General features: G+C 42.3%; 1 protein-coding gene across 1 annotated transcript in view; it reads left to right on the forward strand.

The window, feature by feature from the left end:
• Nucleotides 1-25,709, forward strand: part of MROH1 (maestro heat like repeat family member 1) — a 1,587,326-nt gene that overhangs the window by 428,955 nt on the left and 1,132,662 nt on the right. Inside the window, exons 9-10 of the mRNA XM_053715983.1 lie at nt 8,895-9,008; nt 9,094-9,167. Of these exons, the coding sequence (XP_053571958.1) occupies nt 8,895-9,008; nt 9,094-9,167 (188 nt within the window). The remainder of the gene's footprint in view (nt 1-8,894; nt 9,009-9,093; nt 9,168-25,709) is intronic.

The following is a 25,709-nucleotide window of genomic DNA, read 5'->3' on the forward strand; positions in this document are numbered from 1 at the left end:
ATTACCGTTGGAGGTCAGTGTGTGTCAGGACCAGAACCATTTCAGTTGGAGGTCAGTGTGTGTCAGGACCAGAACCATTACAGTTGGAGATCAGTGTGTGTCAGTACTAGAACCATTACAGTTGGAGGTCAGTGAGTGTCAGTACCAGAGCCATTCCAGTTGGAGGTCAGTGTGTGTCAGTACCAGAACCATTACAGTTGGAGGTCAGAGTGTCAGGCCAGAACCATTACATTTGGAGGTCAGTGTGTGTCAGGACCAGAACCATTACAGTTGGAGGTCAGTGTGTGTCAGGAACAGAACCATTACAGTTGGAGGTCAGTGTGTGTCAGGACCAGAACCATTACAGTTGGAGGTCAGTTTGTGTCAGGACCAGAACCATTACAGTTGGAGGTCAGTGTGTGTCCGTACCAGAACCATTCCAGTTGGAGGTCATTGTGTGTCAGGACCAGAACCATTCCAGTTGGAGGTCAGTGTGTGTCAGGACAATAACCATTACGGTTGGAGGTCAATGTGTTTCCGGATGACCAGAACCATTACAGTTGGAGGTCAGTATATAACAGTCAGAACCATTACAGTTGGAGTTCAGTGTGTGTCAGGACCAGAACCATTACAGTTGGAGGTCAGTGTGTGTCCGTACCAGAACCATTACAGTTGAAGGTCATTGTGTGTCAGGACCAGAACCATTCCAGTTGGAGGTCAGTGTGTGTCAGGACAATAACCATTACGGTTGGAGGTCAATGTGTTTCCGGACGACCAGAACCATTACAGTTGGAGGTCAGTATATAACAGTCAGAACCATTACAGTTGGAGGTCAGTGTGTGTCAGGACCAGAACCATTACATTTGGAGGTCATTGTGTGTCAGGACCAGAACCATTCCAGTTGGAGGTCAGTGTGTGTCAGGACAATAACCATTACGGTTGGAGGTCAATGTGTTTCCGGACGACCAGAACCATTACAGTTGGAGGTCAGTATATAACAGTCAGAACCATTACAGTTGGAGGTCAGTGTGTGTCAGGACCAGAACCATTACAGTTGGAGGTCAGTGTGTGTCAGGACCAGAACCATTACAGTTGGAGGTCAGTATGTGTGAGGACCAGAACCATTACAGTTGGAGGTCTGTGTGTGTCAGGACCAGAACCATTACAGTTCGAGGTCAGTGTGTGTCAGAACCAGAACCATTACAGTAGGAGGTCAGTGTGTGTCAGGACCAGAACCATTACAGTTGGAGGTCAGTGTGTGTCAGTACCAGAACCATTACAGTTGGAGGTCAGTATATAAGTCAGAACCATTACAGTTGGAGGTCAGTGTGTGTCAGGACCAGAACCATTACAGTTGGAGGTCAGTGTGTGTCAGGACCAGAACCATTACAGTTGGAGGTCAGTGTGTGTCAGAACCAGAACCATTACAGTAGGAGGTCAGTGTGTGTCAGGACCAGAACCATTACAGTTGGAGGTCAGTGTGTGTCAGGACCAGAACCATTACAGTTGGAGGTCAGTGTGTGTCAGTGCCAGAACCATTACAGTTGGAGGTCAGTATATAACAGTCAGAACCATTACCGTTGGAGGTCAGTGTGTGTCAGGACCAGAACCATTACAGTTGGAGGTCAGTGTGTGTCAGGACCAGAACCATTACAGTTGGAGATCAGTGTGTGTCAGTACTAGAACCATTACAGTTGGAGGTCAGTGAGTATCAGTACCAGAGCCATTCCAGTTGGAGGTCAGTGTGTGTCAGTACCAGAACCATTACAGTTGGAGGTCAGTGTGTGTCAGGAACAGAACCATTACATTTGGAGGTCAGTGTGTGTCAGGACCAGAACCATTACAGTTGGAGGTCAGTGTGTGTCAGGAACAGAACCATTACAGTTCGAGGTCGGTGTGTGTCAGGACAAGAACCATTACAGTTGGAGGTCAGTTTGTGTCAGGACCAGAACCATTACAGTTGAAGGTCAGTGTGTGTCCGTACCAGAACCATTACAGTTTGAGGTCATTGTGTGTCAGGACCAGAACCATTCCAGTTGGAGGTCAGTGTGTGTCAGGACAATAACCATTACAGTTGGAGGTCAATATGTGTCAGGACCAGAACCATTACAGTTGGAGGTCAGTATATAACAGTCAGAACCATTACAGTTGGAGGTCAGTGTGTGTCAGGACCAGAACCATTACAGTTGGAGGTTAGTGTGTGTCAGGACCAGAATCATTACAGTTGGAGGTCAGTATATAACAGTCAGAACCATTACAGTTGGAGGTCAGTGTGTGTTAGGACCAGAACCATTACAGTTGGAGGTCAGTGTGTGTCAGGACCAGAACCATTACAGTTGGAGGTCAGTGAGTGTCAGGACCAGAACCATTACAGTTGGAGGTCAGTGAGTGTCAGGAACAGAACCATTACAGTTGGAGGTGAATGTGTGTCAGTACCAGAACCATTACAGTTGGAGGTCAGTGAGTGTCAGGAACAGAACCATTACAGTTGGAGGTCAGTGTGTGTCAGGAACAGAACCATTACAGTAGGAGGTCAGTGAGTGTCAGGACCAGAACCATTACAGTTGGAGGTCAGTTTGTGTCAGTACTAGAACCATTACAGTTGGAGGTCAGTGAGTGTCAGTACCAGAACCATTCCAGTTGGAGGTCAGTGTGTGTCAGTACTAGAACCATTACAGTTGGAGGTCAGTGTGTGTCAGTACTAGAACCATAACTGTTGGAGGTCAGTGTGTGTCAGTACCAGAACCATTACAGTTGAAGGTCAGTTTGTGTCAGTACCAGAACCATTACAGTTGGAGGTCAGTGTGTGTCAGTACCAGAACCATTACAGATGGAGGTTAGTGAGTGTCAGTACCAGAACCATTACAGTTGGAGGTCAGTGTGTGTCAGGACCAGAACCATTACAGTTGGAGGTCAGTGTGTGTCAGTACTAGAACCATTACAGTTGGAGGTCAGTGAGTGTCAGTACCAGAACCATTCCAGTTGGAGGTCAGTGTGTGTCAGTACTAGAACCATTACAGTTGGAGGTCAGTGTGTGTCAGTACCAGAACCATTACAGTTGGAGGTCAGTATATAAGTCAGAACCATTACAGTTGGAGGTCAGTGTGTGTCAGGACCAGAACCATTACAGTTGGAGGTCAGTGTGTGTCAGGACCAGAACCATTACAGTTGGAGGTCAGTGTGTGTCAGAACCAGAACCATTACAGTAGGAGGTCAGTGTGTGTCAGGACCAGAACCATTACAGTTGGAGGTCAGTGTGTGTCAGGACCAGAACCATTACAGTTGGAGGTCAGTGTGTGTCAGAACCAGAACCATTACAGTAGGTGGTCAGTGTGCATCAGGACCAAAATCTTTACAGTTGGAGGTCAGTGTGTGTCAGGACCAGAACCATTACTGTGGTAGGTCAGTGTGTGTCAGGACCACAACCATTACTGTTGTAGTTCAGTGTGCGTCTGGACCAGAATCATTACAGTTGAAGGTCAGTGTGTGTCAGGACCAGAACCATTACAGTTGGAGGTCAGTGAGTGTCAGTACCAGAACCATTACAGATGGAGCGTAGTGAGTGTCAGTACCGGAACCATTACAGTTGGAGGTCAGTGTGTGTCAGGACCAGAACCATTACAGTTGGAGGTCAGTGTGTGTCAGGACCAGAACCAGTACAGTAGGAGGTCAGTGTGTGTCAGTACTAGAACCATTACAGTTGGAGGTCAGTGAGTGTCAGTACCAGAACCATTCCAGTTGGAGGTCAGTGTGTGTCAGGACCAGAACCATTACAGTTGGAGGTTAGTGTGTGTCAGTACCAGAACTATTACAGTTGGAGGTCAGTGTGTGTCAGTACTAGAACCATTACAGTTGGAGGTCAGTGTGTGTCAGTACCAGAACCATTACAGTTGGAGGTCAGTGTGTGTCAGTACTAGAACCATTACAGTTGGCGGTCAGTGTGTGTCAGTACCAGAACCATTACAGTTGGAGGTCAGTGTGTGTCAGTACTAGAACCAATACAGTTGGAGGTCAGTGAGTGTCAGTACCAGAACCATTACAGATGGAGGTTAGTGAGTGTCAGTACCGGAACCATTACAGTTGGAGGTCAGTGTGTGTCAGGACCAGAACCAGTACAGTAGGAGGTCAGTGTGTGTCAGTACTAGAACCATTACAGTTGGAGGTCAGTGAGTGTCAGTACCAGAACCATTCCAGTTGGAGGTCAGTGTGTGTCAGTACTAGAACCATTACAGTTGGAGGTCAGTGAGTGTCAGTACCAGAACCATTCCAGTTGGAGGTCAGTGTGTGTCAGTACTAGAACCATTCCAGTTGGAGGTCAGTGTGTGTCAGTACCAGAACCATTACAGTTGGAGGTCAGTGTGTGTCAGTACCATAACCATTACAGTTGGAGGTCAGTGTGTGTCAGTACCAGAACCATTACAGTTGGAGGTCAGTGTGTGTCAGGACCAAAATCATTACAGTTGGAGGTCAGTGTGTACCAGTCAGAACCATTACAGTTGGAGGTCAGTGTGTGTCAGGACCAGAACCATTACATTTGGAGGTCAGTGTGTGTCAGGACCAGAACCATTACAGTTGGAGGTCAGTGTGTGTCAGGACCAGAACCATTACAGTTGGAGGTCAGTGTGTGTCAGGACAAGAACCATTACAGTTGGAGGTCAGTTTGTGTCAGGACCAGAACCATTACAGTTGGAGGTCAGTGTGTGTCCGTACCAGAACCATTACAGTTGGAGGTCATTGTGTGTCAGGACCAGAACCATTCCAGTTGGAGGTCAGTGTGTGTCAGGACAATAACCATTACGGTTGGAGGTCAATGTGTTTCCGGACGACCAGAACCATTACAGTTGGAGGTCAGTATATAACAGTCAGAACCATTACAGTTGGAGGTCAGTGTGTGTCAGGACCAGAACCATTACAGTTGGAGGTTAGTGTGTGTCAGGAACAGAACCATTACAGTTGGAGGTCAGTGTGTGTGAGGACCAGAACCATTACAGTTGGAGGTCTGTGTGTGTCAGGACCAGAACCATTACAGTTCGAGGTCAGTGTGTGTCAGAACCAGAACCATTACATTACAGTAGGAGGTCAGTGTGTGTCAGGACCAGAACCATTACAGTTCGAGGTCAGTGTGTGTCAGTACCAGAACCATTACAGTTGGAGGTCAGTATATAACAGTCAGAACCATTACAGTTGGAGGTCAGTGTGTGTCAGGACCAGAACCATTACAGTAGGAGGTCAGTGTGTGTCAGGACCAGAACCATTACAGTTGGAGGTCAATGTGTGTCAGTACCAGAACCATTACAGTTGGAGGTCAATATATAACAGTCAGAACCATTACAGTTGGAGGTCAGTGTGTGTCAGGACCAGAACCATTACAGTTGGAGGTCAGTGTGTGTCAGGACCAGAACCATTACAGTTGGAGGTCAGTGTGTGTCAGAACCAGAACCATTACAGTAGGAGGTCAGTGTGTGTCAGGACCAGAACCATTACAGTTTGAGGTCAGTGTGTGTCAGGACCAGAACCATTACAGTTGGAGGTCAGTGAGTGTCAGGACCAGAACCATTACAGTAGGAGGTCAGTGTGTGTCAGGACCAGAACCATTACAGTAGGAGGTCAGTGTGTGTCAGGACCAGAACCATTACAGTTGGAGGTCAGTGTGTGTCAGAACCAGAACCATTACAGTAGGAGGTCAGTGTGTGTCAGGACCAGAACCATTACAGTAGGAGGTCAGTGTGTGTCAGGACCAGAACCATTACAGTAGGAGGTCAGTGTGTGTCAGGACCAGAACCATTACAGTTGGAGGTCATTGTGTGTCAGGACCAGAACCATTACAGTAGGAGGTCAGTGTGTGTCAGGACCAGAACCATTACAGTTGGAGGTCAGTGTGTGTCAGGACCAGAACCATTACAGTTGGAGGTCAGTGAGTGTCAGGACCAGAACCATTACAGTAGGAGGTCAGTGTGTGTCAGGACCAGAACCATTACAGTAAGAGGTCAGTGTGTGTCATATACTGACCTTCTACTGTAATGGTTCTGGTTCTGACACACACTGACCTCCAACTGTAATGGTTCTGGACTTGACACACACTGACCTCCAACTTTAATGGTTCTGGTCCTGACACACACTGACCTCCTACTGTAATGGTTCTAGTTCTGACACACACTGACCTCCAACTGTAATGGTTCTGGTTCTGACACACACTGACCTCCAACTGTAATGGTTCTGACACACACTGACCTCCAACTGTAATGGTTCTGGTCCTGACACACACTGACCTCCAACTGTAATGGTTCTGGTCCTGACACACACTGACCTCCAGCTGTAATGGTTCTGGTCCTGACACACACTGACCTCCTACTGTAATGGTTCTGGTTCTGGTCCTGACACACACTGACCTCCAACTGTAATGGTTCTGGTCCTGACACACACTGACCTCCAACTGTAATGGTTCTGACTGTTATATACTGACCTCCAACTGTAATGGTACTGACACACACTGACCTCCAACTGTAATGGTTCTGACTGTTATATACTGACCTTCTACTGTAATGGTTCTGGTTCTAACAGTCAGAACCCTTATAGTTGGAGGTCAGTGCGTGTCAGGAACAGAACCATTACAGTTGGAGGTCGGTGTGTGTCAGGACCAGAACCATTACAGTATTAGGCCAGTGTGTGTCAGGACCAGAAGCATTACAGTAGGAGGTCAGTATATAACAGTCAGAACCATTACAGATGGAGGTCAGTGTGTGTCAGTACCAGAACCATTACAGTTGGAGGTCAGTGTGTGTCAGGACCAGAACCATTACAGTTGGAGGTCAGTGTGTGTCAAGACCAGAACCATTACAGAGTGAGGTCAGTGTGTGTCAGGACCAGAACCATTACAGTTGGAGGTCAGTGTGTGTCAGGACCAGAACCATTACAGTTGGAGGTCAGTGTATGTCAGGACCAGAACCATTACAGTTGGAGGTCAGTGTGTGCCAGAACCATTACAGTAGGAGGTCAGTGTGTGTTAGGACCAGAACCATTACAGTTGGAGGTCAGTGTGTGTCAGGACCAGAACCATTACAGTTGGAGGTCAGTGTGTGTCAGGACCAGACCCATTACAGTTGGAGGTCAGTGTGTGTCAGGACCAGAACCATTACAGTTGGAGGTCAGTGTGTGTCAGGACCAGAACCATTACAGTAGGAGGTCAGTGTGTGTCAGAACCAGAACCATTACAGTAGAAGGTCAGTGTGTGTCAGGACCAGAACGATTACAGTTGGAGGTCAGTGTGTGTCAGGACCAGAACCATTACAGTATTAGGTCAGTGTGTGTCAGGACCAGAACCATTACAGTAGGAGGTCATTATATAACAGTCAGAACCATTACAGTTGGAGGTCAGTGTGTGTCAGTACCAGAACCATTACAGTTGGAGGTTAGTATATAACAGAACTATTACTGTTGGAGGTCAGTGTTTGTGAGGACCAGAACCATTACAGTGGGAGGTCAGTGTGTGTCAGTACCAGAACCATTACTGTTGGAGGTCAGTGCTTGTGAGGACCAGAACCATTACAGTTGGAGGTCAGTGTGTGTCAGTACTAGAACCATTACAGTTGGAGGTTAGTATATAACAGAACTATTACTGTTGGAGGTCAGTGCTTGTGAGGACCAGAACCATTACAGTTGGAGGTCAGTGTGTGTCAGTACCAGAACCATTACAGTTGGAGGTTAGTATATAACAGAACTATTACAGTTGGAGGTCAGTGTGTGTCAGTACCAGAACCATTACAGTTGGAAGTTAGTATATAACAGAACTATTACAGTTGGAGGTCAGTGTTTGTGAGGACCAGAACCGTTACAGTTGGAGGTCAGTGTGTGTCAGTACCAGAACCATTACAGTTGGAGGTTAGTATATAACAGAACTATTACAGTTGGAGGTCAGTGTGTGTCAGTACCAGAACCGTTACAGTTGGAGGTCAGTGTGTGTCACAACCAGAACCATTACAGTTGAATTTCTATGTGTCACAACCAGATCCTTTACAATTGGGATTCACCATCTTCCTAGAATCACCATATTTCCTAGAATCATATATATATACTTTTTATTTTAATAAAATATTTTTCTTAAATTCCAGTGCCATCAGATTGATATATTTCTAAAAAATACAGCATTTATCAAATAATACTTACATTTAATTGCTCTTAAAGGTTTTAGCATTAATTTGCGCTCTATACTCCAAAACCTCTCTTTTTCACACAATCCTAAGAGATATTCCTTAGGGGAAATATCATTGGAGTTAAATCTTGCCTTAACTAGGCAGCGCAGAAAAGTTTTAATTATCCCTTCTTTCACCATCTTCCAACCGGATTGGTCACAGCATTTGTTGTTTAGTTTTTACACCCAGGTGTAGCTGTAAATTGCCTCCATTCCTTAATTGTACCTTTCGGATCCTTCTAACTTATCGCCAATGGCTCTGTTAGCAGGCACAGGTACTTACCATGTGAGCACAGCTTAAGCTATCACTGAAACAACACTTTACTAGAAACTGTGGTGCATTTACAATAAATCTGAAATATACAAAGTTTTTGAAAGCCGAAAAATAATTCTTCACAGCAAGAGCAGTTTTTGTGCCTGCTTCTTGTTCCTGTTGGCACATCCCGTTTGTACAGCAAGATGCTTCAAAAGAATGTCCTGTAATCTCATACAAATATCAGATTGTGTCATTGTTAGTTTACCAGAGGCAGAGAGGATTGTTCCAGTGCATTTCTTGGTGACTGTGAATTATCACTGCTCAGCAAATACAATTGAGTTTATCAGCTGAATTAATGATAAAATGTGTCTATATCTCAGGTAATTCATTATATGGTTTATAGGATGAGTGTCTAAATTTAATTTGCTTTGTTTGATTATTTCCCTTTAAATAACTTCACCTGTGCTTCAGCTTCTAGGTTTGCAGATCATCTGCTCTCCTTTCTGTTACCCAAACTGGATACCAGTAACTCAAAGGTTCGTGTGGGTTCACTAACCATCATAAAGCAGGTGATCAACTCGTCAGGTAAGTAGACTCACTTTCCACCTGCCCCATGCACCTTTGCCTAAAAGCCCCAGGGATATAACTCTTTATTATCTCTCTCTTTAAGCCTCCTCAATGGAAACAAAGAAACCTGTTATCCTGGCAGCAGTGAGACAAATCTTGCAAGACACCAGCAACAGGGTAAGGACCATTCTGGGAAGTTTCATTAATAGGTGGCACAAATCTAGAGCCCAAACTAGCGAGTCAGAAAAGGCTTTATAATGTATTTTCTTTTAGACATTGCATGTTACTGTGGTTGTATTATTGGCTTTTATGTCATGGGAAAAGGGAAAGGCAGCAGGCTAAAGTATTTTATTGCAGGAGGGGGTGAATATTAATTAGAGTGGAGTGGAGGAGGGTAATATACACGCTTGTGAAATTGCACGTTTTCTTTTGTAAAGTCATGAGAGTCCACAAGTCAACTACATCTGGGATTCAACTCCTGGACATTAGGAGGAGGCAAAGATTCCCAAAACTATGGGTATTATATCCCTCCCATCTCACTGATAAGCCAGCTTTTCAGCTCTTTCAGTTCTATACCATAAGAAAATCACTAGACTTCCTGACCTTCAGATCTCTTCAGCCAGGCTAGTCTCTGAATTGTCTGTGCTTACTTGTGAACCCCCTTATCTAGTTCCTAATCAAGATAAGGCTGTTTTAAGAGCTACATTTGATTTCTTGCCAAAGGTTGTCTCCTCAGGCATTATCAATAGAGAAATTGTGGTTCCTTCTCTTTGTCTTAATTTTCAGAATTCTAAAGAAAGACTTTTACATTTTTTGGATGTAGTTAGAGCCTTAAAGTTTTATCTTCAGGCTACAAAGGATTTTAGGCAATCCAATATTTTGTTTAATGGTCTATAGGTAATAGTTCCTTTCTTCCACGGACCTGGAAATATTGCAGGAATCCTTCCTTTTCTTTCAGAATTTTTTTTATTATTTCTTTCTAATGACACGGTGAGTCCACCGATTATCTCTAATTACTATTGGGAATATCACTCCTAGCCAGCAGGAGGAGGCAAAGAGCACAACAGCAAAGCTGTTAAGTATCACTCCCCTTCCCTCCTACCCCAGTCATTCTCTTTGCCTACGTTAAAAGCAAGTAGGTGGTAAAGTTTAGGTGTCTGGAAGAAGATTCTTTAATCAAGATTTTATAATTTCTTTCATGTAATTGGCAAGAGTCCATGAGCTAGTGACGTATGGGATATACAATCCTACGAGGAGGGGCAAAGTTTCCCAAACCTCAAAATGCCTATAAATACACCCCTCACTACACCCACAATTCAGTTTTACAAACTTTGCCTCCTATGGAGGTGGTGAAGTAAGTTTGTGCTAGATTTCTACGTTGATATGCGCTTCTCAGCATTTTTTTGAAGCCCGGTACCTCTGAGTGCAGTGAATGTCAGAGAGATGTGAAGGGAGTATTACCTATTGAATGCAATGGTCATCCTAACGGGGATCTATTTCATAGGTTTTCTGTTATCGGTCGTAGAGATTCATCTCCTACCTCCGTTTTCAGATCGACGATATACTCTTATATACCATTACCTCTACTGATTCTCGTTTCAGTACTGGTTTGGCTATCTGCTATATGTGGATGGGTGTCTTTTGGTAAGTATGTTTCATTTACTTAAGACACTCTCAGCTATGGTTTGGCACATTATATATAAAGTTATAAATATATGTTTGTACTTATATTTGCCATGATTCAGGTTTATCAGTATATTTCCTTTTTGCAGACTGTCAGTTTCATATCTGGGAAATGCCTTTTTTTTTTTTTTTTCTTACCTGGGGTTTTCAGATTTATTTTTTTTCTAACTGCGGGCTGTATTAGGCTCGCAAGAGCGCAAAATGCTATAATTTATTGCGTCATTCTTGGCGCAAGACTTTTTGGTGCAAAAATTACGTCAGTCGACGCAAATTCGTCATTTCCGGCATCTTAGTTGGCGCCGAGTGTTTCACGAGGTTGCATCATCTATGACGCTCTTGTTTAGTTCCGGACGTTTTTGGCGCAAAAAAATATTTTTTCTGTTTGTTGTGCGTCATACTTGGCGCCAAATATTTTCATTATTTAACACCCCATTCCTTTTGCCTCTGGTCTTTTTTTCAATGTCAGAGGCCTATGCTTTTGCATTTTTTCCCATTCCTGAAACTGTCTTATAAGGAAATTGATTATTTTGGTTTATATGTTATTTTTTCTCTTACATATTGCAAGATGTCTCAATCTGATCCTGTCTCAGAATCTGCTACTGGAATTCTGCTGCCTGATGTTGGTTCTACCAAAGCTAAGTGCATTTGTTGTAAACTTGTGGTAACTGTTCCTCCAGCTGTGGTTTTTAATAGTTGTCATGATAAACTTTTACATGCCGATAATGTTTCCATCAGTAGTAGTTCATTACCTGTTGCTGGTCCATCAACATCTAATGTTCAGGATATTCCTGTAAATTTAAGAGAATTTGTTTCTGATTCCATTCAGAAGGCTTTGTCTGCCATTCCATCTTCTAATAAACGTAAGAGGTCTTTTAAAACTTCTCATAGAGATGATAAAATTTTAAATGACCGACAACATACTGATTTATCTATCTCTGATGAGGATCTGTCTGATTCAGAGGATCCTGCTTCAAATATCGACACTGACAAATCCTCTTATTTGTTTAAAATGGAGTATATTCGTTCTTTATTAAAGGAAGTGTTGATTGCATTAGATATGGAGGAGACTAGTCCTCTTGATACTAAAACTAGTAAACGTTTAAATTTGGTTTATAAACCTCATGTAGTTATTCCAGAAGTTTTTCCAGTTCCTGATGCTATTTCAGATATGATTTCTAAGGAATGGAATAGACTGGGTACTTCTTTTACTCCTTCAAGGTTTAAAAACATTGTATCCTTTGCCTTCTGATAGATTAGAGTTTTGGGAAAAGATCCCCAAAGTTGATGGGGCCATCTATACTCTTGCCAAGCGTACTACTATTCCTACGGAAGATAGTACTTTACTTCTTTTAAAGATCCTTTAGATAGGAAGCTTGAATCTTTTCTAAGGAAAGCTTATTTATGTTCAGGTCATCTTCTTAGGCCTGCTATTTCTTTGGCTGATGTTGCAGCTGCTTCAACCTTTTGGTTGGAAACTTTAGCTCAACAGTTATCAGATCATAATGTGTATAGCATTGTTAAATTAATTCAACATGCTAATAATTTCATTTGTGATGCCATTTTTGATATCATCAGAATTGATGTTTGATATATGTCTTTAGCTATTTTAGCTAGAAGAGCTTTATGGCTTAAATCTTGGAATGCTGATATGACTTCTAAATCGACTTTGCTATCTCTTTCTTTCCAAAGTAATACATTATTTGGTTCTCAGTTGGATTCTATAATTTCAACTGTCAATGGGGGGAAGGGAGCTTTTTTGCCTCAGGATAAAAAATCTAAGGGTAAGTTTAAAGCTTCTAACCGTTTTTGTTCCTTTCGACAAAATAAGGAACAGAAACCTAATCCTTCCCCTAAGGAATCTGTTTTTAATTGGAAGCCTTCCTCAATCTGGAATAAATCCAAGCCATTTAAGAGATCTAAACCAGCCCCCAAGTCCGCATGAAGGTGCGACCTTCATTCCAGCCCAGCTGGTAGGGGGCAGATTAAAAATTTTTCAAAGATGTTTGGATGAATTCAGTCCAAAATCATTGGATTCAGAACATTGTCTCTCAGGGGTACAGAGGTTTCAGAGTAAGACCGCCTGTGAGAAGTTTCTTTCTCTCACGCATTCCAGTGAACCCAGTGAATGCACAGGCTTTCCTGAAGTGTGTTTCAGACCTGAAGTTTTCTGGGGTAATCATGCCGGTTCCTTTTCAGGAACAGGGTCTGGGGTTTTATTCAAATCTGTTCATTGTCCCAAAGAAAGAAAATTCATTCAGACCAGTTCTGGATCTAAAAGTCTTGAATCATTTTGTAAGAGTACCGACATTCAAAATGGTGACAATAAGGACTATTCTGCCTTTTGTTCAGCAAGGGCGTTATATGTCCACAATAGACTTACAGGATGCATATCTTCATATTCCGATTCATCCAGATCACTATCAGTTCCTGAGATTCTCTTTTCTAGACGAGCATTGCCAATTTTTTGCTCTTCCTTTTGGCCTAGCGACAGCTCCAAGGATCTTTTCAAAGGTTCTCGGTGCCCTACTCTCTGTAATCAGAGAGCGGGGTATTGCGGTGTTTCCTTATTTGGACGATATCTTGGTACTTGCTCAGTCTTTACGTTCTGCAGAATCTCACACGAATCAACTAGTGTTGTTTCTTCAAGAACATGGTTGGAGGATCAATTTACCAAAAAGTTCATTGATTCCTCAAACAAGGGTAACCTTTTTAGGTTTCCAGATAGATTCAGTATCCATGACTTTGTCTCTAACAGACAAGAGACGTTTGAAGTTGGTTACAGCCTGTCGGAACCTTCAGTCTCAGTCATTCCCTTCAGTAGCTATGTGCATGGAGGTTTTAGGTCTCATGACTGCAGCATCGGACGCGATCCCCTTTGCTCGTTTTCACATGAGACCTCTTCAACTTTGTATGCTGAACCAATGGTGCAGGGATTATACAAGGATATCAAAATTAATATCCTTAATTCCCAATGTTCGACTATCTCTGACTTGGTGGTTAGATCACCATTGTATACTTCAAGGGGCCTCTTTTGTTCGTTTTGTTCCAACCTGGACCGTAATCACAGCAGATGCAAGTCTTTTAGGTTGGGGAGCTGTCTGGGGATCTCTGACAGCACAAGGGGTTTGGAAATCTCAAGAGGCGAGATTACCAATCAATATTTTGGAGCTCCGTGCAATTCTCAGAGCCCTTCAGTTTTGGCCCCTATTAAATACATAGCTGTTTATTTGTTTTCAGACAGACAATGTCACAACTGTGGCGTATGTCAATCATCAGGGTGGGACTCGCAGTCCGGATACTTGTTTGGGCAGAATCCAGCTCCTGTCTAATTTCTGCAGTTCATATCCCAGGTATAGACAATTGGGAAGCGGATTATCTCAGTCGTCAAACTTTACATCCGGGAGAGTGGTCTCTTCACCCAGAGGTGTTTTTTTCAAATTGTTCAGATGTGGGGGCTTCCAGAAATAGATCTGATGGCATCTCATCTTAACAAGAAACTTCCCAGGTACCTGTCCAGGTCCAGGGATCCTCAGGGGGAAGCAGTGGATGCATTGACACTTCCTTGGAGTTATCAACCTTCCGATATTTTTCCGCCTCTAGTTCTCCTTCCAAGAGTGACTTCCAAGATCATCATGGAGCAATCGTTTGTGCTGCTGGTGGCTCCAGCATGGGCTCACAGGTTTTGGTATGCGGATCTTGTTCGGATGTCCAGTTGCCAACCTTGGCCACTTCCATTAAGACCAGACCTTCTATCTCAAGGTCTGTTTTTCCATCAGGATCTCAAATCATTAAATTTGAAGGTATGGAAATTGAACGCTTAGTGCTTAGTCATAGAGGTTTCTCTGACTCAGTGATTAAAACTATGTTGCAGGCTCGTAAATCTGTTTCTAGAAATATTTATTATCGAGTTTGGAAGACTTACATTTCATGGTGTTCTTCTCATAAATTCTCTTGGCATTCTTTTAGAATTCCTAGAATTTTACAGTTTCTTCAGGATGGTTTGGATAAAGGTTTGTCTGCAAGTTCTTTGAAAGGACAAATCTCTGCTCTTTTATTCCACAGAAAAATTGCTAAACTCCCTGATATTCATTGTTTTGTACAGGTGTTGGTCCGTATCAAGCCTGTCATTAAATCAATCTCTCCTCCTTGGAGTCTTAATTTGGTTTTGAAGGCTTTACAGGCTCCTCCGTTTGAGCCTTTGCATTCTTTGGACATTAAATTGCTTTCTTGGAAAGTGTTGTTTCTTTTGGCCATCTCTTCTGCTAAAAGAGTTTCTGAATTATCTGCTCTTTCTTGTGAGTCTCCTTTTCTGATTTTTCATCAGGATAAGGCAGTTTTGCGGACTTCATTTAAATTCTTTCCTAAAGTTGTGAATTCCAACAACATTAGTAGAGAAATTGTTGTTCCTTCTTTGTGTCCTCATCCTAAGAATTCTTTAGAAAGATTTTTACATTCTTTGGATGTGGCGAGAGCTTTGAAATATTATGTTAAAGCTACTAAAGTTTTCAGGAAGACTTCTAGTCTATTTGTTATCTTTTCTGGTTCCAGTAAAGGTCAGAAGGTTTCTGCCGTTTCTTTGGCATCTTGGTTAAAGCTTTTTGATTCATCACGCTTATTTGGAGTCGGGTGAATCCCCGCCTCAGAGGATTACAGCTCATTCTACTAGGTCAGTTTCCACTTCCTGGGCTTTTAAGAAAGAAGCTTCAGTTGATCAGATTTGCAAAGCAGCAACTTGGTCTTCTTTGCATACATTTACTAAATTCTACGATTTTGATTTTTTTTTCTTCTTCAGAAGCAGTTTTTAGTAGAAAAGATCTTCAGGCAGCTGTTTGATTCTTCTGCTTATATTTTCAGTTTTTTTCTTTTTCTCTATACGATTAAAACTTATGATTTGGGTTGTGGATTCATTTTTTTCAGCGAAATTGGCTGTCTTAATTTTTTTATCCCTCCCTCTCTAGTGACTCTTGCATGGAGTTCCACATCTTGGGTATTGATATCCCATACATCACTAGCTCATGGACTCTTGCCAATTATATGAAAGAAAACATAATTTATGTAAGAATTTACCCGATAAATTAATTTCTTTCATATTGGCAAGAGTCCATGAGGCCCACCCTTTTTATGGTGGTTATGATTTTTTTGTATAAAGCACAATTATTCCAATTCCTTTGTTATGCTTTTTTTGCTCCTTTCTTTATCACCCCACTTCTTGGCTATTCGTTAATCTGAATTGTGGGTGTGGTGGGGGGTGTATTTATGGGCATTTTGAGGTTTGGGAAACTTTGCCCCTCCTGGTAGGATTGTATATCCCATACGTCACTAGCTCATGGACTCTTGCCAATATGAAAGAAATTAATTTATCAGGTAAATTCTTACATAAATTATGTTTTTTTCAGCAGTGCAAGTTTGTTCTGCTCTTTCCTGGGGTTTAGCCGTAGCCCATGTCAGTCTCTTCAGTAGAGCAGTGGCAGCTTTTAAGCAATTGGGAGCTTGTGGGGTATAAGCCTCACTGCGCCTCCCAAATAGTTATTGCTGCCCTAACTTGAAAGCCTGAGTGAGATCACTCAGTCTTTTCCTTTTTCCACAGGTCCATGTGAGGGAGGATGCCTCTCAAACCTAGTGAGCTGCCCTGCTGCCAGGCAGATAACATTGAGGTAAGTGCTAATTTTATTTTTCTAGGGACTATAAAGAAAAATATTGTCACTTTAACAGTTAACTCTGTTGGGACATCAGATCATTAGTCCTATTGTGAGTTAATTGGACAATATGAGGCAGTTTGTGCAGGCACTGGGGACAAGAGGAGTTCAGGGACCATAAGCTCAGTTTTTTATTCTGGATTATTCCGGTCAGGGTGGTTATGTATTTTTTTTTTTTTTTAACTTACTTACTCCCGGCGGAGTGAAGATTAATGCCGGCGGGGAGGTTAAGGTTTATACGCCTACGATGGGCGGGTCATGCTTTTTCCTTCCTTCTCACTTCCGGAGTGCCGGAAAGGTTGACATACTTTGTTGCGCTTCCGCTTTTCAGTGTTAGCGGTCTCCGGATACCGTGTGGAGCAGCTCTGTGTTGTGTCTGGATTTTCTCTCTATATTACCTCCGGTGGTTAGCAGGGCTAGCTGAGGTGTAGAGGCTGTCTGGGATGCTCTAAGACCAAATTTAAAGGGACAGTAACTTTTTTGTGACATAATCTAAAAGATAAATAAAAGTATTTTATTTTTCATTTGTTTAATTATTGGGTAAATATGGACCAAGAGGCCCTGCAAAATGTTACTTTTTCTTTGTGTTTTGATGCTAATGTGGAACCACCAATCCCTTTCTGTTCCTCATGTATTGAGAGAACATTGAATTACAGGGATAGACTTTTTGATTCTGAGCCATCATTGTCTAGGGCGGATGCTCTTCATAGGTCTCCTGAAAATGTTCAAGATATGCTGCAGCTTTCTCCTCAAGCGTCCCAAACTTTATCGTCCACACATGCAGTGCCCTGCGTTTCCTCTCACACTCCGATTGGAGTTGCGTTGCAAGGCATTGCTACCCACATATCTTCTGCGGTGACTGATGCGTTGTCTGCTTTTCCCATGCTGCAGGGAAAGCGCAAGATGAAATCAAAGGAATCAGTGAGTAAGGTTTCTGACACAGTTGTGGCTATTCCTAACGTTCCTTCCCAGAAGTCTGAGGAAGATACTTCGGTAGCATCTGAGAGTGAAATCTCAGACTTAGACAGTGTAATTCCTGCTGCTGATGCTGAAGTTGTTTCATTCAGATTTAAGCTGGAACACCTCCGTTTGTTACTTAAGAAGGTTTTGGCTACTCTGGATAACGCCGACAATACTGTCATAGTCAATCCTAAAAAGGCTAGTAAGCTAAACAAGTACTTTGATGTACCTTCAATGGTGGAGATTTTCCCAGTACCAGACCGGGCTACAGAGATTATTGCTCGGGAAGGGGAGAGACCTGGTATCCCTTTCTCTACAACATTAATTTTTTAAGAAAATGTTTCCAATAGCTGACTCTATCAAGAAGTCTTGGCAGACGGTCCCCAAGGTGGAAGGGGCAATTTACACTTTGGCTAAGAGTACCACTATTCCCATAGAGGATAGCTGTTCCTTTAAGGATCATATGGATAAGAAGTTGGAGGTTCTACTTAAAAAGATGCATGTACACCAGGGTTTACAATGGCAACCTGCTGTGTTTATTGCTACCGTCACCAGCGCGGTGGCATACTGGTTTGATGCTTTGTCTGATTCTATTCAGATAAATACTCCCCTTGAAGAGATTCAGGATAGGATCAAGGCTCTCAAGTTGGCCAATTCCTTTATTACGGATGCTTTCCTACAGGTTATTAAGCTGGGAGCAAACATTTCTGGTTTTCCCGTACTGGCCCACAGATCCTTATGGTTGAAGTCCTGGTCTGCGGATGTGTCATCTAAGTCCAAGCTTTTGACGATTCCCTACAAGGTTTAGACCTTGTTTGGGCCGGGTTTGGCTGAAATTATTTCAGACATTACGGGAGGAAAGGGTAATTTCTTTCATGTAATTAGCAAGAGTCCATGAGCTAGTGACGTATGGGATATACATTCCTACCAGGAGGGGCAAAGTTTCCCAAACCTTAAAATGCCTATAAATACACCCCTCACCACACCCACAATTCAGTTTTACAAACTTTGCCTCCCATGGAGGTGGTGAAGTAAGTTTGTGCTAGATTCTACGTTGATATGCGCTTCGCAGCAGGCTGAAGCCCGGTTTTCCTCTCAGAGTGCAGTGAATGTCAGAGGGATGTGAAGAGAGTACAGATGGCCCTCGGTTTATGACGGTTCAATTTGCGCCGTTTCAGAATAACGCCCTTTTTTTTGCTATTGAAAAGCATTGACTGCTATTGAAAGCATTAGCACATGCATACATTAAAATAGCCAGTAGGAGGAGCTGTCCGCTTGTGTTGCAGCAAACACATGCAAAGAAAAGCAAGCCAGACATGATCAATGGATCAGCTTTCAAAGGAACAAGATCTAGCAGCCACTTCACTTAGCTGCAGACTCAATGCAGAGAACTGTTTGCAGAAAAAGGCAAGTAAAAAACGTTTTTGTTCATTAAACTTAGTGTGATGATGATACAGTCTGTTGTGTGATTAAACAAAGGCAGGCTAATCAGTGTATAACCAGACCTGAGCAATGGAGCCGTTTTTAAAGCAACAAGATCTAGCAGCCACTTCCCTTAGCTGCAGAAAAATGCAAGTAAAAAAAACATTTTTCTTCATTAAACTTAGTTTGATGATGATACAGTCTGTTGTGTGATTATTTTGTTTTTGTTCATTAAACTTAGATTGATGATGATGATACAGTCTGTGTTTGTGTGATAATTTTATTAGGTGCGGTTTAGCAAATGTTTTTGTTCATTAAACTTAGTTTGATGATGATACAATCTATATTATTAGCTTTATAATGCTGTTTCACATTTAAAGTCTTCATTTCAAAGCTTTAAAAATAATGTATTAGGTGTTACTTATGTCCATTTTGAGAGGGGCCTGGAACCTAACTCCCTCACTTCCCATTGACTTACATTATAAACTGGGTTTCAATTTACAACGGTTTCGATTTACAACCATTCCTTCTGGAACCTAACCCCGGCGTAAACTGAGGGCTACCTGTATTGCCTATTTGAATTCAATGGTCTTCCTCTAGGGGATCTAGTTCATAGGTTCTCTGTTATCGGTCGTAGAGATTTCTTCTCCTACCTCCCTTTTTAGATCGACGATATACTCTTATATACCATTACCTCTACTGATTCTCGTTTCAGTACTGGTTTGGCTATCTACTATATGTAGATGAGTGTCTTAGGGTAAGTAAGTCTTATTTCTATTTATGACACTCAAAGCTATGGTGGGCACTTTATATGTAAAGTTCTGAATATATGTGTTTAAACTTATATTTGCCATGATTCAGGATATTCAGTATTCCTTCATTCAGACTGTCAGTTTCATTTTGGGAAAATGCATATAATTTCATATTTCTTACCAAAATTGCGGGCTGTTAGGCTCGTGGGTGCAGAAAATGCTTCTATTTATTGCGTCATTTTTGGCGCGAGACTTTTGGCGCAAAAATGTCGTCATTTCCGGTGTCATAGTTGGCGCCGGAAGTTTTTTCGTAATTGCGTCATTTTTTACCTATGTGTATTGCGGACGTATTTTTTGGCGCCAAAAAATATGGGCGTCATTCTTGGCGCCAAAATGTGTGGGCGTCATTCTTGACACCAGTTTTTTTCACATTATTTCAGTCTCACTTTTCAGTTGCTTCTGGTTTTCTAGAAGCTTGTTTCATTTGCATTTTTTTCCCATTCCTGAAACTGTCATTTAAGGAATTTGATAATTTTGCTTTATATGTTGTTTTTTCTATTACATATTGCAAGATATTCCAAAAACTGTTCCTGTATCAGAAAATACTAAGGGATTCCTGATGACTGATATCAGTCCTACTAAAGCTAAGTTCATTTATTTTAATGTTATGAATGTTTATCTTTAGCTATGGTTTGTAATAAGTTATTATGATAAACTTTTACATGCAGAGTCCATTAGTATTTATGCATTATCTATTGCTATTCTTTTTACATCTAATGTACAAGATATATTTAGGAATTTATAAGAATATTTTTCTGATTCTATTCTAAAGGCTTTGTCTGCCATTCCGTCTTCTAATAAAATTTTTAGGTCTTTTTTAAACTTCTCATTTAGTTGATGAAGTTTCAAATGACCAACAACATAATGAATTATCCTTCTCTGATGGGTTTTTTTCTCATTCAGAATATTCTTCATCAGATATTGACACTAACAAATCTACTTTTTTATTTTTAAATAGAGTACATTCGTTCTTTGTTGAAAAGGTGTTGATTATTTTGGATATTGAAGTAACTAGTTCTTTTGATTAAGACTAGCTAACATTTAAATTCTGCTTATTAACCTTCTGTGGTTTCTTCAGAGGTTTTCTCCAGTTCCTGATACTAGGGAATGGAATAGGCCGGGAATTTCTTTTATTCCTTCTTTAAGGTTTTTAAATTGTATCCTTTGCTGGCAGTTAGTTTTAAGTTTTGAGGAAAGATTCCCCAAGTTAATGGGGCTATCTCTACTCTTGCTTAACATACTACTATTCCTATAGCAAATAGTATTTATTTTTTTCCTTCCGATGGGAAACTTGTATCTTATTTAAGGAAAATTATTTATTTTCAGGTACTTTTCTCCAACATTGGTGTGTCCGGTCCACGGCGTCATCCTTACTTGTGGGAATATCTCTTCCCCAACAGGAAATGGCAAAGAGTCCCAGCAAAGCTGGCCATATAGTCCCTCCTAGGCTCCGCCCACCCCAGTCATTCTCTTTGCCGTTGCACAGGCAACATCTCCACGGAGATGGTTAAGAGTTTTTTGGTGTTTAAATGTAGTTTTATTCTTCTATCAAGTGTTTGTTATTTTAAAATAGTGCTGGTATGTACTATTTACTCTGAAACAGAAAAGGATGAAGATTTCTGTTTGTGAGAGAAAGATGATTTTAGCAGACAGTAACTAAAATCGATTGCTGTTTCCACATAGGACTGTTGAGATGAAGTAACTTCAGTTGGGGGAAACAGTTAGCAGACTTTTCTGCTTAAGGTATGACTAGCCATATTTCTAACAAGACCATGTAATGCTGGAAGGCTGTCATTTCCCCTCATGGGGACCGGTAAGCCATTTTCTTAGTCAAACAAACAGAATAAAGGGCTTAATATGGGCTATAAAACTGGTAGACACTTTTATGGGCTAAATCGATTGCTTTATTTGGGCATTTTATTCATGTTTATGCTGATAATTCACATTTATAAACTTGGGGAACGTTTATTAACGGCAGGCACTATGTTAGACACCTTTTCCAGTCAGGGGGCCTTCCCAGTTGTAGGCTGAGCCTAATTTTCGCGCCATTACTGCGCAGTTGTTTTTTGAGAGCAGGACATGCAGATGCATGTGTGAGGATCTGAAAGTAGCTGGAAAAGTTTCTAGAAGGCTTCACTTGGTATCGTATTCCCCTCTGGGCTTGGTTAGGTCTCAGCAAAGGCTATAGCTGGGACTGTATAGGGGTTAAATTTGTAAACGGCTCAGGTTCCGTTATTTTAAGGGTTAAAGCTCTGAAATTTGGTGTGCAATACTCTTAATGCTTTAAGACACTGTGGTGAAATTTTGGTAATTTTTGAACAATTCCTTCATACTTTTTCACATATTCAGTAATAAAGTGTTTTCTGTTTAAAATTTAAAGAGACAGTAACGGTTTTGTTTTAAAACGTTTTTTGTGCTTTATTGACAAGTTTAAGCCTGTTTAACATGTCTGTGCCTTCAGATAAGCTATGTTCTATATGTATGAAAGCCAATGTGTCTCCCCTTTTAAATTTGTGTGATAATTGTGCCATAGCGTCCAAACAAAGTAAGGACAGTACTGCCACAGATAATGAAATTGCCCAAGATGATTCCTCAGATGAGGGGAGTAAACATGATACTACATCATCTCCTACTGTGTCTACACCAGTTTTGCCCACGCAGGAGGCCCCTAGTACATCTAGCGCGCCAATGCTTATTACCATGCAACAATTGACGGCTGTAATGGATAACTCCATAGCAAATATTTTATCCAAAATGCCTACATATCAGAGAAAGCGCGATTGCTCTGTTTTAAACACTGAAGAGCAGGAGGGCGCTGATGATAATTGTTCTGTCATACCCTCACACCAATCTCAAGTGGCCATGAGGGAGGTTTTGTCAGATGGGGAAATTTCAGATTCAGGAAAAATTTCTCAACAAGCTGAACCTGATGTTGTGACATTTAAATTTAAATTAGAACATCTCCGCGCACTGCTTAAGTAGGTGTTATCTACTCTGGATGATTGTGACAACTTGGTCATTCCAGAGAAATTATGCAAGATGGACAAGTTCCTAGAGGTTCCGGTGCACCCCAACGCTTTTCCTATACCCAAGCGGGTGGCGGACATAGTGAATAAGGAGTGGGAAAAGCCCGGCATACCTTTTGTTCCCCCCCCTATATTTAAGAAATTATTTCCTATGGTCGACCCCAGAAAGGACTTATGGCAGACAGTCCCTAAGGTCGAGGGGGCAGTTTCTACTCTAAACAAACGCACTACTATTCCTATAGAGGATAGTTGTGCTTTCAAAGATCCTATGGATAAAAAATTGGAGGGTTTGCTTAAGAAGATTTTTGTACAGCAAGGTTACCTTCTACAACCTATTTCGTGCATTGTTCCTGTCACTACAGCAGCGTGGTTCTGGTTCGAGGAACTAGAAAAGTCGCTCAGTAGAGAGACTCCATATGAGGAGGTTATGGACAGAGTTCACGCACTTAAGTTGGCTAACTCTTTTATTTTAGATGCCGCTTTGCAATTAGCTAGATTAGCGGCGAAAAATTCAGGGTTTGCAATCGTGGCGCGCAGAGCGCTTTGGCTAAAGTCTTGGTCAGCGGATGTGTCATCCAAGACAAAATTGCTTAACATCCCTTTCAAAGGTAAAACTCTATTTGGACCAGAATTGAAAGAGATTATCTCAGACATCACTGGGGGAAAGGGCCACGCCCTTCCACAAGATAGGCCTTTCAAGGCCAAGAATAAGGCTAATTTTCGTTCCTTTCGCAATTTCAGGAACGGACCGGCCTCTAATTCTGCATCCTCTAAGCAAGAGGGTAATACCTCACAACCCAAACCAGCCTGGAAACCGATGCAAGGCCAAGAAGCCTGCTGCTGCTAACAAAACAGCATGAAGGAGTAGCCCCCGATCCGGGACCGGATCTAGTAGGGGCAGACTCTCTCTCTTTGCTCAGGCTTGGGCAAGAGATGTTCAGGATCCCTGGGCGCTAGAAATAGTTTCTCAGGGTTATCTTCTGGAATTCAGGGAACTACCCCCAAGGGGAAGGTTCCACATGTCTCACTTATCCTTAAACCAAATAAAGAGACAGGCGTTCTTACATTGTGTAGAAGACCTGTTAAAGATGGGAGTGATACACCCAGTTCCAATAAAGGAACAAGGAATGGGATTTTATTCCAATCTGTTCGTAGTTCCCAAAAAAGAGGGAACTTTCAGACCAATTTTGGATTTGAAGATCCTAAACAGATTTCTCAGGGTACCATCGTTCAAGATGGAAACCATTCGAACGATTCTACCCACTATCCAGGAAGGTCAATTTATGACTACCGTGGATCTAAAGGATGCGTACCTACATATTCCTATCCACAAAGAACATCATCAGTTCCTAAGGTTCGCCTTTCTGGACAAACATTACCAGTTTGTGGCCCTCCCATTCGGGTTAGCCACTGCTCCAAGGATTTTCACAAAGGTACTAGGGTCCCTTCTAGCGGTTCTAAGACCGAGGGGCATTGCAGTAGTACCTTACTTGGACGACATTCTAATACAAGCGTCGTCCCTGTCAAAAGCAAAGGCTCATACAGACATCGTTCTGGCCTTTCTCAGATCACACGGATGGAAGGTGAACATAGAAAAAAGTTCTCTGTCTCCGTCAACAAGAGTTCCCTTCTTGGGAACAATAATAGATTCCTTAGAAATGAGGATTTTTCTGACAGAGGTCAGAAAGTCAAAACTTCTAAGCACTTGTCAAGTTCTAAATTCTGTTCCACGTCCTTCCATAGCGCAGTGCATGGAAGTAGTAGGGTTGATGGTTGCAGCAATGGACATAGTTCCTTTTGCACAAATTCATCTAAGACCATTACAACTGTGCATGCTCAAACAGTGGAATGGGGACTATACAGACTTGTCTCCAATGATTCAAGTAGATCAGAAGACCAGAGATTCACTCCGTTGGTGGCTGACCCTGGACCATCTATCCCAGGGAATGAGCTTCCGCAGACCAGAGGGGGTCATTGTCACGACCGACGACAGTCTAGTGGGCTGGGGCGCGGTCTGGGAATCTCTGAAAGCTCAGGGACTATGGTCTCGGGAAGAGTCTCTTCTCCCGATAAACATTCTGGAACTAAGAGCGATCTTCAATGCTCTCAGGGCTTGGCCTCAGCTAGCAAAGGCCAGATTCATAAGATTCCAATCAGACAACATGACGACCGTTGCGTATATCAATCATCAGGGGGGAACAAGGAGTTCCCTGGCGATGTAAGAATTGACCAAAATAATTCAATGGGCGGAGGATCACTCCTGCCACCTATCTGCGATCCACATCCCAGGTGTGGAAAACTGGGAAGCGGATTATCTGAGTCGTCAGACATTCCATCCGGGGGAGTGGGAACTCCACCCGGAGATCTTTGCCCAACTAACTCAATTATGGGGCATTCCAGACATGGATCTGATGGCGTCTCGTCAGAACTTCAAGGTTCCTTGCTACGGGTCCAGATCCAGGGATCCCAAGGCCACTCTAGTAGATGCACTAGTAGCACCTTGGACCTTCAACCTAGCTTATGTATTTCCACCGTTTCCTCTCATTCCCAGGCTGGTAGCCAGGATCAAACAGGAGAGGGCCTCGGTGATCTTGATAGCTCCTGCGTGGCCACGCAGGACTTGGTATGCAGACCTGGTGAATATGTCATCGGTTCCACCATGGAAGCTACCTTTGAGACAGGACCTTCTTGTTCAGGGTCCATTCGAACATCCAAATCTGGTCTCCCTCCAGCTGACGGCTTGGAGATTGAACGCTTGATTCTATCAAAGCGTGGGTTTTCAGATTCTGTGATAGATACTCTGGTTCAAGCCAGAAAACCGGTAACTAGAAAGATTTACCATAAAATATGGAAAAGATATATCTGTTGGTGTGAATCCAAAGGATTCCCATGGAATAAGATAAAAATTCCTAAGATTCTCTCCTTTCTACAAGAAGGTTTGGAGAAAGGATTATCTGCAAGTTCTCTAAAGGGACAGATCTCTGCTTTATCTGTCTTACTACACAAAAGACTGGCAGCTGTGCCAGATGTTCAAGCATTTGTTCAGGCTCTGGTTAGGATCAAGCCTGTTTACAGACCTTTGACTCCTCCCTGGAGTCTAAATCTAGTTCTTTCAGTTCT

This window comes from Bombina bombina, chromosome 5, assembly GCF_027579735.1.
Source record: "Bombina bombina isolate aBomBom1 chromosome 5, aBomBom1.pri, whole genome shotgun sequence".
Classification (NCBI taxonomy): Eukaryota; Metazoa; Chordata; class Amphibia; order Anura; family Bombinatoridae; genus Bombina; species Bombina bombina.